Consider the following 13,210-nt stretch of genomic DNA (forward strand, 5'->3'; position numbering starts at 1 on the left):
AGGAGATTCCAGGAGACAGGTAGTTACTCCAGGAGAGCTGGACAGGGCCGTAGAAGGCCCTTCAACCCTCAGCAGGATCGGTATCGGCTCCTTTGTGCAAGGAGGAACAGGATGAGCACTGCCAGAGCCCTACAAAATGACCTCCAGCAGGCCACTGGTGTGAATGTTTCTGAGGGCCTGAGGGCCCGACGTCCTGTAGTGGGCCCTGTGCTCACTGCCCAGCACCGTAGAGCTTGACTGGCATTTGCCATAGACCACCAGAATTGGCAACTACACCACTGGTGCCCTGTGTTCTTCCCTGATGAGAGCAAGTTCAACCTGAGCACATGCGACAGACATGAAAGGGTCTGGAGATGCCGTGGAGAACGTTATGCTGCCTGCAACATCATTCAGCATGACCGGTTTGGTGGTGGGTCAGTGATGGTCTGGGGAGGCATATCCCTGGAAGGACGCACAGACCTCTACAGGTTAGATAACGGCACCCTGACTGCTATTAGGTATCGGGATGAAATCCTTGGACCCATTGTCAGAACCTACGCTGGTGCAGTGGGACCTGGTTTCCTCCTGGTCCACGACAATGCCCGACCTCATGTGGCTAGTGTATGCAGGTAGTTCCTGGAGGATGAAGGAATTGATACCATTGACTGGCCCCCACGTTCACCTGACCTAAACCCAATAGAACACCACTGGAACATTATGTTTAGGTCCATCCAGCGCCGCCAGGTTGCTCCTCAGACTGTCCAGGAGCTCATTGATGCCCTGGTCCAGATCTGGGAGGAGATCCCCCAGGACACCATCCGTAGTCTCATTAGGAGCATGCCCTGAGGTTCTCAGGCATGCGTACAAGCATGTGGGGGCCACACAAACTACTGAGAATCATTTTGAGTTGCTACAATGACATTTTAGCAAAATGGACCAGTGTGCTGCATCATTTTTTCACTTTCATTTTTGGGGTGTCTTTGATTTCCCCCCTCTATAGGGTGATCATTTTCATTTCTATCAAATGATGTGGCATCATTTTGTTACTAATACATCACCCACTTATTATCAGGAAACATATTCAACATCATTTTTCCCCCAGTTTACATCTGATGTGTTTTCCAAGTGTTCCTCTCATTTTTTTGAGGACACCTACCAAGGTTTCCACTGTCCATGTTTACCAAAATGTCAGAGGTGCACTCACTTTTGTAAGATGCTGCAGGTGCCATTATCACCATGTGGCTGCCACCCATTAAAAGTCAAATATTACTATGTGCTTTACAGCGGTGCCTTGGTTAACATCATTAATCCGTTCCAGAAAGTCTGACTCAAACTAAAACTGACTCCAACCAAAGCAAGTTTTCCCATAGATAATAATGTAAATCCAGACACCCAAAAATGTTAACACATTTTATAGACACTAATTATAGTAGCAAACATCATTGCAAATGACAAATAAATGAACAATAGAACATTTAACATCGCTTTTACCCAGTTTTGCAAAGAGGGAGGGGGAGGAGAGGAGATGTTAACCAAAAAATGTGACGTTAACCGAGGCACCACTGTACATGATTTAAAAATACACTGTAGAACTACAACATACAGAATCATTCACATGTCCTATGAGTGGGAGATGTTGATGTAGCCTGCTGGGACTCAATCATGTTGCCATTGTTGTTCCTGCATTGCTGGATGCCATTGTGAGGGCACATTTCCCTCCCTAAACACACCAAAATAACTGTCAGAGTATACGGTAGATGGATGTAAAAAAAAAATGTTTTCACTGGCACATTAGATGAAAGGGCGGATAAGTGTTTAGGTTGATGCGTGTTTCCTGTTTGGGTTGAGTGCACGGCTGAAGGCTTTTCTCATCCATCCACTCTCACTGGAGTACACAACGTTGCACTCCATGCCGGGGAAGGAGAGATTGAAAGCGAATGGCTGCGATAAGAAACGTCGCTACGCTCGGAGGAACAAAACCGCTAAACACACACATGCAAACAAGCAAACACACACACTCCACTCATTTATTTATACGAGTGGGCGGAAACGAGACGATGCAATCAGCTTTTTGCAAGACGTGACACACACACATACACATACGCACACACACGCACACACAGTAAACAGGTGCGATACATTACATTTAGGCTGAGACCAAATTGCCAGCTGTGCAAAGTCTAGAAGCAGCATCCGGTTTGAAATCAAATACACACACACTTATTTTATTCATCTGCCACGTTGACCTGCTGTCATAGCAAAGTCTGTATAAATGATGACGGCTTCATGACCACGCAATCAACTCATATTTCATGTTTCTTATCATTCCAGTCCTGCTTTCTTGGGAGTTTTGGAAATTATTAATAACCCCCCCCCAACTCTTCTCGTTCCAGCTACTTGGGTTAGCGCCCCGGTCGGCTTTACGATCACACAACTGGACAGGAACGATGGGAAAGTGCAGAAACCGCTGTGTTCCAGACAGGATTCTTTGTCTCACCTCAACCTTGAGACAATTTTATCTCGCTTTAAATCCAACTTTCATGTGCGCATTAGATTAGAGCAACGGTCTTTCTGGAAGCGTCGCATCCATTAATGTCACCCGCCATGACCAGCTGGCTAATCTGCCCTGAGCGATCAAGGTGAAAGTTCACCGCTGCATCAGCCGTCTAAAGCCGGCAAACTCTGGCCTGGATTGGCCTAGATTGCTGCAAGCCTTTATAGGACTGTAAGTGTTAAATCAAAACCTCATGGATGAGACCTGGAAAGGTCTGGAGAGCATTTTTGGACGCTAACGAGACAAAATTGTTTCCCCATGTTGGATTGTTCTCATGTCCTGAGATGCCTGAGCTCATTGCTGCAAAGTGTCCACTCAGTGTACGTACGTCCAGATGGGGAAATGTGCACGTAAGAAATGCATCCATGCCGCCGCCACCGCGTTCACACAAATACATGTGTGCCAGTGCGTCGCATGAAGGACACATGGCGTTTTTATTTGCTTCTAAAGAAAGCCGTGTTATTTCTGTATTTGGCTCCACACTCAGATATATGGCTTCCTGTGTATGCGTGTGTGTAAAAAGGAGTTACAATCAATCACACACATCACCACAGTTGGCTGATGCTGCTTTTTTCCTTCATTCGTCCTAGTTATCCTATTTTATTTCTTTGTGGGTGGCATAGTGGAGGAGTCCTTGAAAATGTTATTGGACCCTGACGCTCTGTCATCACTGTGAATACTGTGAGACCATTTATGATTTGACCAAGTGGAACGCTTCACCCAATGGGAAACACCATTCCTTTTACCAGCTGTAAGGCAGTGAAAGTCTGTTCTTTATCGAGTATCCGTGAGTCACTGAGCCTCCAGTCTTCGTCCAGCCTTGAGTCAGTAAAACTCAAGTCTTTGTCAAGTACCCGTGAGCCAGTGATGTACAAGCCTTTGTCCAGCCTAGAACAGGAGCACCCTCAAGTCAGTGACACTCGAGTCTTTGTCAAGCTGTAAGTCAGTGAAACTCGAGTCTTTGTGGAGTCCAAGTGAGTCAGTGATACTCAAGTCTTCATCCAACCATCAGTCAATAAAACGCTACTCTTTGTTGCGTACCAGTGAGTCGGTGATACTCCAGTCTTTGTCAAGCTGTTAGCCAGTGAAACTCCAGTCTTTGTTGGGTACACGTGAGTCTGTGAAACGCGTGTCTTTGTCTAGTACAGGTGAGTCAGTGATACTCAAGTCTTTGTCAATCTTTATTTCTGTATAACTCGAATCTTTGTCGAGTACCCGTGAGTGAGCGATACTCAAGTCTTCATCAAGCTGTAATTCAATGAAACTCGAGTCTTTGTCAAGCACCTGTTTGTTAGTGATCCAGCCATGAGTAAGTGAAACTCCAGTCTTTGTTGAGTACCCATAAATCAGTGATACTCCAGTCTTCGTCCAGCCGTCAGTCAGTGAAACCTGAGTCTTTGTTGAGTACCTGTGAGTCAGTGATCATCGAGTCTTCATCCAGCCATGAGTAAGTGAAACTCTATTCTTTTTTGAGTACCCGTGAGTCAGTGATACTCGAGTCTTCATCAAGCCCTTAGTCAGTGGAACATTAGTCTTTGTCGAGTACACGTGAGTCAGTGATAATCAAGTCTTCGTCCAGCCTAGAACAGGAGTGCCAATGAGTCACTGACCCTCGAGTCTTCATCTATCCGTAAATCAGTGAAACTCGCATCTTTGTCAAATATCTGTGAGTCAGTGACCCTCAAATCTTCATCCAGGCATGAGTCAAGTACTGTGAGTCAATGATCCTCGAGTCTTTGTCAAGCCGTAAGCCAGTGAAACGTGTCTTTGTCGAGTACCTGTGAGTCTCTGAAACTGAAACTCTTTGTTGAGTACCCATGAATCAGTCATACACAAGTCTTTGTCGAGCCGTAAGTTAGTCAAACTTGCGTTTTTGTCCAGTACCGAGAGTCAGTGTTACTCGAGCTGAGTCTTTGTTGAATCTTCTTCAAACACTGAATCAGTGAAACTGGATATTTGTACCAAGGGTATGAAGGGTGTGAATGTGAACGAAATAACAGATGAGTACCCATGCGTAGTGACTCATGTTTGAATGACTCTTTCATGCCTCATGCATGAACCGTGATGCAGGATATATAAACGTCTTGGGGATAGCGGTATCAACTACGTAGCTAGCATGAGATCATAGCAGAAACCACATTTAGCCCGTCAGTAAAGTAAACAAAGAAGATAGGCAACACCATACTGTACTACAAGGCAACATTATACCTTAATACATGGTTCTGTGGTCATTTACTCTTTTTCTTCTTGTCCGACACATGCAAGGAAGTGAATTATCTGTCAACCAATCGTCAGACAGCAGCATGTCTAGCGCCATTCGACACAAGTGAACCATGCCCAACTACGGTGAATGGTATCCCATGCTGAACTAGACCAAAAACTGTGTTAAAACTGCGTGTCATCCCCACACATACCCTAGAATGGGCTGAACAGGATCAGGGCCATAGCATACGGATGGATGGATGGATGGATTGCATTACGATCAGTGCATTTTCTCTTATGCAATCTTACTAAAGCCTCATGAGAACAGGCTCAGTGGAGTATTATTGGGAGACGTCCCATGGAAAGATCAAACAGAGCCCGATGGGCAGGCAGGAAATCCCAGTTTACCAAGACAAAACGAGGGGGAGGTGAGAAATGGAACTTTCATTAGCCATGGACGCTTTGACCTACTTTTCCTCTTGTTTTTCTGTGCCTCCTATAGTTTTTTTTCTCCCATACGTGATCACTTTTCATGTAGCACCAGGAGCTGCAAATAAGTGTGATTTATCGCTCCATCTCAGACCTGAACGCACCACTCTCTCACAGTGTCCAAACTGCCAACCGCGCAGTCTGACTTTCATATCCACGCTGTCAATCTCATTGTTTTCCAATGAAGACTGTGTTTGCTCTGGCACTCCGGTTGCAATTTCTCCCGTAAGGGGCTCCGTGTGATTGAAGGCGAGAACATTTGTGTTGCTTAAATGGTTTCCGCATGAGATCATTTTGCCTTTACTTACAGTATCTGCACTGTTGATGCTATTGTGTCCCTATAACAAAGATGTGCTCATCTGTCTGACATTTGTGTTATGAACAGTGTGCTTTGTGTGTATGGTATGGTATGGTTTATTTGTTTCACACATGGTTAACAAGTCGTTCAAGTCCAATGAATGCCTTGCCTTAAAGTTAAGTGGTGAAGTGCCAAAGGTACGGTTACTCAAAACTGAAAACTAATGCGTATTTCAGAATGATACTGTTTCAGGGACCACAAAATGGGTCAACAACTTAAAGCTGTTCTGCAGAAATGGAGGTTGATCAAGCCTTGGCAGTTGGTGCAACTCATTCCTACAGGTGTTCCAAGCTCTGCGGTACTTACTCCCTCCTCTGTTTGCGTACAAACAGTGTTCGGAACACACCGTGGTACTGTACCCTCGTGAACATCAGTTGAACATCAGTTGAACAGCACTGTACTGGAGAAAGTCAGAAATGGCAAGAAAAAACTGAATTAATAATGAAAAGACACAGATCATCTTAACACTTAAAAATGTATCTTTTGAAATTGGAGAGAAATTGGAGGGTTGTAAAACTTTTGACCGGTAGTGTACATTAACAAAACATCACACGGTTACATTAAGCACAACACAACAAGGAGGAGGAAGAAACAATAACAATAAAAGTGTTAGGTATTATCAGACTTCAAAATTGAGTCTCTTAGCTCAGTGCATTTTCAGTCTAATAGCTTCTCATAGAAGCCCTTCTTGACCACACACACTCACATCACACAATCAGAGTTACACAACACTTACATATGACTGATGGAAAAATACCGGGAGAAGAAGCAGACAAGCAAAAGATGCATTGCTCTCCTGCACACATGCTTAACTTTCACTTCCACGCGAACTTAACTTTCACTTTCTAGAGGAGCGAGGCGACTGCTATATTGACTCAATGTACTTTCCGGGCTCTCAGTCTTCCTCGTTGATGCTCGAGTCCAGCGCTGTAACCAAATATATCACTCGCAATTTTTTAAAACAATTTGAAAACCTTTTTAAATTGTGTGGTCATTGATTACTCTTCACCGATAGTAACGCGGTCCAACGAACCAGGAAGAAAAGAAGTAGCTTTTACAAAAGTATAATTTTAGAGTAAAGTTAAAATAATGTGTTAATAATAATTTGAAAAAAATGAAAATAAAAGTAAGTGGAGGCATTAAGACATGTAAAGCAAAGACATTGAGGATGACTATGTAAACACTAGTGCATCATTTTGATCATTTTGAAACATTTTTGGGTAGAAATTACACAAATAACTTATTGGTGGTGATCAGTGAGTGAAATGTAAAAGCTATTTTTTTCTTTAGCTTTTATTCCTGGTTCTGTGGATGGTGATTTTCAAATTTGTTATTCAGCTATATGCGTATTGTGCATGTGTCTAAGTGATCTGTAAGACTTTATTGTTTCATTATTTTTTAAAGATTTCTGTGAAGTTGGTGATTCATGCAAACATCTAGTGATGGCAAACAGGGAAATAATCTGTCAGCCTTATTCACTGTATTTTTCTCAAAAGCACCGCCCTCAGTACTACAAGCATAGTTTTCCAACTGACTTGATATCACCAGCCAAATTAGCAGTCTTGTCAAATGCACCGCGTACGTTATGAAACAAGTTTACCAAGTAACTTGAAATGTCATACAAACCGAAATAGAGGCGAGCTGAGGAAAACTGAGTACTAATTTGAACAACGTGAGCTGGAGTCAAGCCACTGTCTTTGTGTGAAAGAGTGAGGCACCGCCCCCCTCCGGCTGGATTTTCCTTCAGCACGAGTATGGATAATGACAAGCTATACTCGTTTCATGCTCGTACTCTGTAAAAATGCATTACCCGTAATTGGATACTCGTTGAAAACGGCTCAGCCCTACTTTTTAGCCACATTTTCTGTCTGTTTTCTTACATGTTGTTTTCCTTCCCTTTGGTTGCCTTGCCGCATTCTCTTATCACTTCAATCTTCCCACGTCATCCACTTCCTTCTTTGTGGTTAACGTAAGTGCGTTGGCGATGTAAGCGATTCCTAGAGGCAGAAAAAAATTTATTATTTTTTGTAACCGAGGTACTCGAATTCTTCGAGGAATTGTTGCACCCATAATCAAGTCTTTGTAGGATGTGCTTTTATTACGTCCTTGAAGTGGAGATGATGTCATCTTCAATACGTTCAGTTCCTTGATGTGTTGGTTGATGTAGATTTCGTAGTTTCTCCCCTGCTTCCTGAAGTTGCGTGCTTTCTTGGCAATGTATACTTACTTCCCTGCCTCAGCAATGCCACCCTTTTTTGACGACGACGACGACGACAGGTGTGGTGGTGTTATTCCTTCCAGATATTGGAAGGCGTGTATCCATGTTGTCGACGTTCCCCTCCATCCCCTTTTGATTGTGCCACAGAAGATGCATTGTCCCATTGTCCCATCGGGACGTGTGTCGTATCTTTTCAAATTAATGCTACCACAGAAGGTCATCGGAATGTTCAGCATAGCATAGCGGTCGTTGCAGTCCTGTGGCTCACAGGAACAACGCGCGCCCTGACAAGATTGGTTAAGCTGCTACCAACACCAGTATTGTTCTTGTTAAGTCTTGGTGAAAGCTGCTACTTGTAAATGCTTCTCCATGCAAGCCAATTCTTGATCCAAAGCAACTTAAAACAATAAAAGTGAGGATTTGTTTCAAGGTCAATGAGTCATGTTGTTAAAACCGTGCTGTGATACGCCGCCAAAGATCCATGACTCAACCCAAGTGTCTCCTAAAATAATCGTCCTCCCCAGCACCAGATGTGGTCACTGGAATGACTCATAGTGTTATCGTAATTCAATCAAATATCCGCCATTAACCAATCATGTCTGCTCTCCCCAACAGACTACAGGACCGGGCCGTGCTTCACGCAGGTGAACAATCAGATGTGTCAGGGCCAGCTCAGCGGAATCGTGTGCACCAAGACGCTCTGCTGCGCCACCATCGGGCGAGCGTGGGGCCACCCTTGCGAGCAGTGCCCCGCCCAGCCCCACCCGTGCAGACGAGGCTTCATTCCCAACATCCGCACCGGAGCCTGCCAAGGTCAGGATGTGCTTCACCATTACAAACATGACTGAGGAGTACATGCTTCAGCATCCTCAAAGTGGTATCAACACATCTGGGGGGTGTTTACATGTACACGGCAGCCTGGATGCTTGAGAAAAAACAGTTATTGTAACCGTTTTTTGACATTTAAACACCCTGGATTGGGAAACTGTGCAGCAAAGACGTCGAGAAGGCTTTCTCCAAGAAGACATTAGACCAGGGGTGTCCAAAGTGCACCCCACGGCTTTTTTTTTTTATTGGTCTGAGACCCATTCTAAAAATATAAATTAACAAGAAAACTAAAAAAAACAACAACAGCAAAAACGGAAAAATCACTACTAATTTTACAAAAATAAAGCCAAATTATTACGAGAAAAAAGTTAAAAAGTTGTATTTTCTTTTACGAGAACAATCTAGAAATATCATGAGGACAAATAACATGATTTTAGTAGCATAAGGTTGAAATATTAAAGAAAAAAGATTAATCAGTATTAATTAGTAATTAGTATCTGTATCTGTTCACCCATCAAAATGATCTGTATCTGCAATTGGAATGGGCGGGGCATAAACCAGAAGTGGGAGTGGTTTAACCGGAAATGAGCGGTGCTTAAATCGGTAGATTATTTTAAGTCAGAAATTGACATGGATGTTTATTATTCAGCTACATGTGTACTGTGCATGTGTGTAAGTTATCTGTAAGTTTTTAGTATCAACTCTTCTTCAACTTTCAGTTTTTTCTTAGTTACGTTATGCTTTTTTGTTTTATTTTTCCAGTTTTGTTTTATATTTTGTTTCCACAATGTGCCGTTCACAGGCCCATAAAAAATGCGGTCCACAAATGGCCCGCGGCCCGCACTTTAGACATCCCTGGTTTACATATTTCACAGGGAGGGAGGAGTGTAAACAAATGAGTGTGTGAGACTTGTGCATTTATATACAGATGCATGAAAACTTGACTCTAGTTTGATTCACTTTGTATGGACTTATTTCAGGAGCAAAATGCAAATGAAAGGGTTGAAAGACGTACTCGCACGAGTGCTCCCTTATGTGAGTGAAATGCTCCACTGCAGCCAGCCAGTCTGTCTCGGCAGGGGCGGTCGCTGTGTGTGACTGGCCAATCAGAGAGCGTGAGGAGAGAATACATAATGCGGATTTTATGTCATCACAATTACGGATAAAACGAGCTGTATTTATTTCATGCTCGTACTCGGTATAAATGCATTACCTGTCAATGGAAGCTCGTTTGCAACGAGTATCTGGCTCATCCCTAGTCGTAATATTATGAGAAACAAACACAACAACAAATAAAGTTGTAATTTTGGGAAAATGAGGTTGCGGAAAAAATTATGTTACAAGAATAAAGAAAGAATATTATGTGTATAAAGTCATAATACGAGAAGAATATTACAAGTGGAAAGTTTAAATAGTCGTGGGGAAAAAAAACAGCAGAAATGAAAAAAAACAGCTGTAATTGTAAGATTATGAGGAAAAATAATGTCATTTTTATAGCAGAGAGTTGAAATATGAAAGAAAAAATATTTTTTCAGTTGTAACATGAGAAACAAACAAAAAAAATATAAAGTTGTAATGTTTAAAATATATGTTGGGATAAAAAAAAGTCAAAATGTTACATAAAGAAAATGTACGAAGATTATTTTAGAACAAAGTTGAAATATTTGGAAAATTAAAAAAAACAGCAAAAACGGGAAAAAAGAGCAAAGACAGAAGTTGGTACTGATGATCTGCTTTTACACGTATCACATTGCCAGATGCAGGTTTTCTTGGACTATACAGTCGTATGCAAACACCTGACACCTGACACTTGCCATCATCCATTCATTTATAAATCCTAAATCCTATAAATCCTATAAATACTAACGGATGACAAGGTAAGTTTATTGGATTAACACAACATGTGAAATATGCATCAGATCAAATTTAGACAGATGCAAAAATGTGGCCATCCCAACAATAACTGTGTTTGTGGTCTTCCATTTCCTCACAGTGGAAAGCGATAGCTGAAATCTCCGAGGTAGCTTTTTGTGGCCTTCCCGTAAAGCAAGATTGTTGCACAGTCTTCATTTTCAGGTCATTTGTCAGCTGTTTTGAGGACCCCATGTGGCCATCTTCACAGGAGATTTACTGAGAAAAACAAGACTTCATGAACGCACCAAAGCCATCTACAAATAACGAGTGTGAGGTAGATAAATCAAGTAAATGACAGCGGTGACCACATTTCTTCCCCTGTCTAATTTTGTTTTGATGTGCAGTGGTGGGGAAAAGTGTTGGCCCCATTCCTGAATTTTTTTTTTTTTTTTGCATGTTTGTCACACTTAAATGTTTCAGATCATCAAACAAATGTAAATATTAGTCAATGACAACACAACTCAACACAAAATGTAGCTTTTAAATGAAACTTTTTATTATAAGGGAGAAAAAAAATCCAAAGCTACAGTACATGGCCATGTGTGAAAAAGTGATTCCCCCCCCGTTAAAGCATAACTTAACTGAGATGAATTGAGATCTATCAGTGTGGAAAAAGTTATAAAGTTTCTAAAGCTCTGGGACTCCAGCAAACCACAGTGAGAGCCATTATCCACAAAAGTCGAAAATACGGAACAGGAGTGGCCGGCCAACCAAAATGACCCCAAGGGCGCAGCAACGACTCATCCAAGAAGTCACAAATGACCCCACAACAACATCCAAAGAACTGCAGGCCTCACTTGCCTCAGTTAAGGTCAGTGTTCATGACTCCACCATAAGAAAGACACTGGGCACAAACGGCCTGCATGGCAGAGTTCCAAGACCAAAACCACTGCTGAACAAAAACAACATTAAGGCTCGTCTCAGTTTTGCTGGAAAACATCTTGATGATCCCCAAGACCTTTGGGAAAATACTCTGTGGTCTGAAGAGACAAAAGTTGAACCTTTTGGAAGTTGTGTGTCCCATTACATCTGGCGCTAAAGTAACGCCACACTTCAGCAACAGAACATCATAGCAACAGTAAAATATGGTGGTGGTAGTGTGATGGTGTGGGGCTGTTTTGCTGCTTCAAACAGACCAACAAGTCCATCTCTGAATGGCTGAAGAAAAACAAAATGAAGACTTTGGAGTGGTCTAGTCCAAGTCCTGACCTGAATCCTATTGAGATGCTGTGGCATAACCTTAAAAAGGAAAAGCCTCCAATATGGCTGAATGACAACAATTCTGCAAAGATGACCCAAGTGATTGGGTTTAGGGGGCAAGGCGGTGGGGGGGTGGGGGGGGGCATGTAGCTTTGGATTTTTTTTCCTCTCTTAATAATAAAAAGTTTCATTTAAAAAGTGCATTTTGTGTTGAATTGTGTTGTCATTGACTAATATTTACATTAGTTTGATCTGAAACATTTAAGTGTGGCAAAGCAAACAAAACAAAAAAGAAGAAATCAAGAAGGGGGCAAACACTTTTTCACACCACCCTATACTGCACTTCTCACGTTAAACCAATAAACCCCGTTTCACTTTTGAAATGCCACTCTGTCCGTCAGTTATGTGATATATCAAAATATACGACTGTAGAAAGCGTCTTAGCATATCCAAGTGGCCCTTGCATCCGTTCATTTTTCAGTATGTGGCCCTGTCGGAAAAAGTTTGGACACCCCTGTGTCAGACTGAAACATAAAATGAGCTACTAGATTGAAGGGGTAAAAATAACATCTACCACCTGCATGGTAGCTTTTCATGGCAGCACGTACATCCATAAAGGCGTTCATGTGTGAGCAGATAGCATCTTGTATCTGCTGTAGGTTGAATCCATGTTTATTACTAAGTCCCCAAGCCACCAGCGAGCCTTGAGGGACGTCTAATTGGAAGCAGTACAAAGCGCACGTGACCATGAATGTAAGGCTCCACATTGGGGTGTCGGCTGAGACATGCTGTCTTTTTGTCTTACGCACGCACACACATGCAAACACACACACACACACACACACACACACACACGAGCCTATTGAAAACAGCCTCTTTCTGTGCCTCCCTGCTACACAAGCATCTTTGGATTCCGGAGCGCATCGAGGGGGAAATAAATCCACTTTGTGAATAAGTGTGTGCACACGCATTTCCCAGTGAAGCCGCCCACTGACATATCATCAATACTGGGAAACGTGACTCACGGGGGAATGCTGGGAAAAGTGTACATTTAATAAAAGCGTTTAATGTTCAAACGACTTGCTGGAAGTCGCATTTGACGCTGGAGTGAGTGGCAAGTTACGACACGGTGAGGCGTCCACTGTAAAATGTTTGAAATTTGGGCACACAATTTTGGACATTTTCAATTATAAAATCATTAGGCGCTTACAAAGCTACAGTTTCTTTTGAATGTATTAAACAACTGATGGACGGAGCAATACTTCGGCAGTGAAAAGAGGTTTCTTGATTAACAGAAGATGTGCAATATGCATCACCATAGCACTTTATTCCAAAATGAAGCTCGCTTGTCCAAATGTTCTTCTGCGTACGTCAGACGACCAACTACAAGTTGATGTTATAGTTCTTTGGAAGTGCTCTGTGGCTTGTCTTTGCCCTTTGCCTTTGCGTCTCTGATATTTCCCTGGCC

At 42.5% G+C, this 13,210-nt stretch overlaps 1 protein-coding gene across 1 annotated transcript in view; it reads left to right on the plus strand.

Moving 5' to 3' along the window:
* Positions 1–13,210, plus strand: part of fbn2b (fibrillin 2b) — a 141,446-nt gene that overhangs the window by 41,867 nt on the left and 86,369 nt on the right. The window contains exon 7 of the mRNA XM_054789607.1: positions 8,416–8,613. Within this exon, the coding sequence (XP_054645582.1) occupies positions 8,416–8,613 (198 nt within the window). The remainder of the gene's footprint in view (positions 1–8,415; positions 8,614–13,210) is intronic.

Source organism: Dunckerocampus dactyliophorus, chromosome 10, assembly GCF_027744805.1.
Source record: "Dunckerocampus dactyliophorus isolate RoL2022-P2 chromosome 10, RoL_Ddac_1.1, whole genome shotgun sequence".
Taxonomy (NCBI): Eukaryota; Metazoa; Chordata; class Actinopteri; order Syngnathiformes; family Syngnathidae; genus Dunckerocampus; species Dunckerocampus dactyliophorus.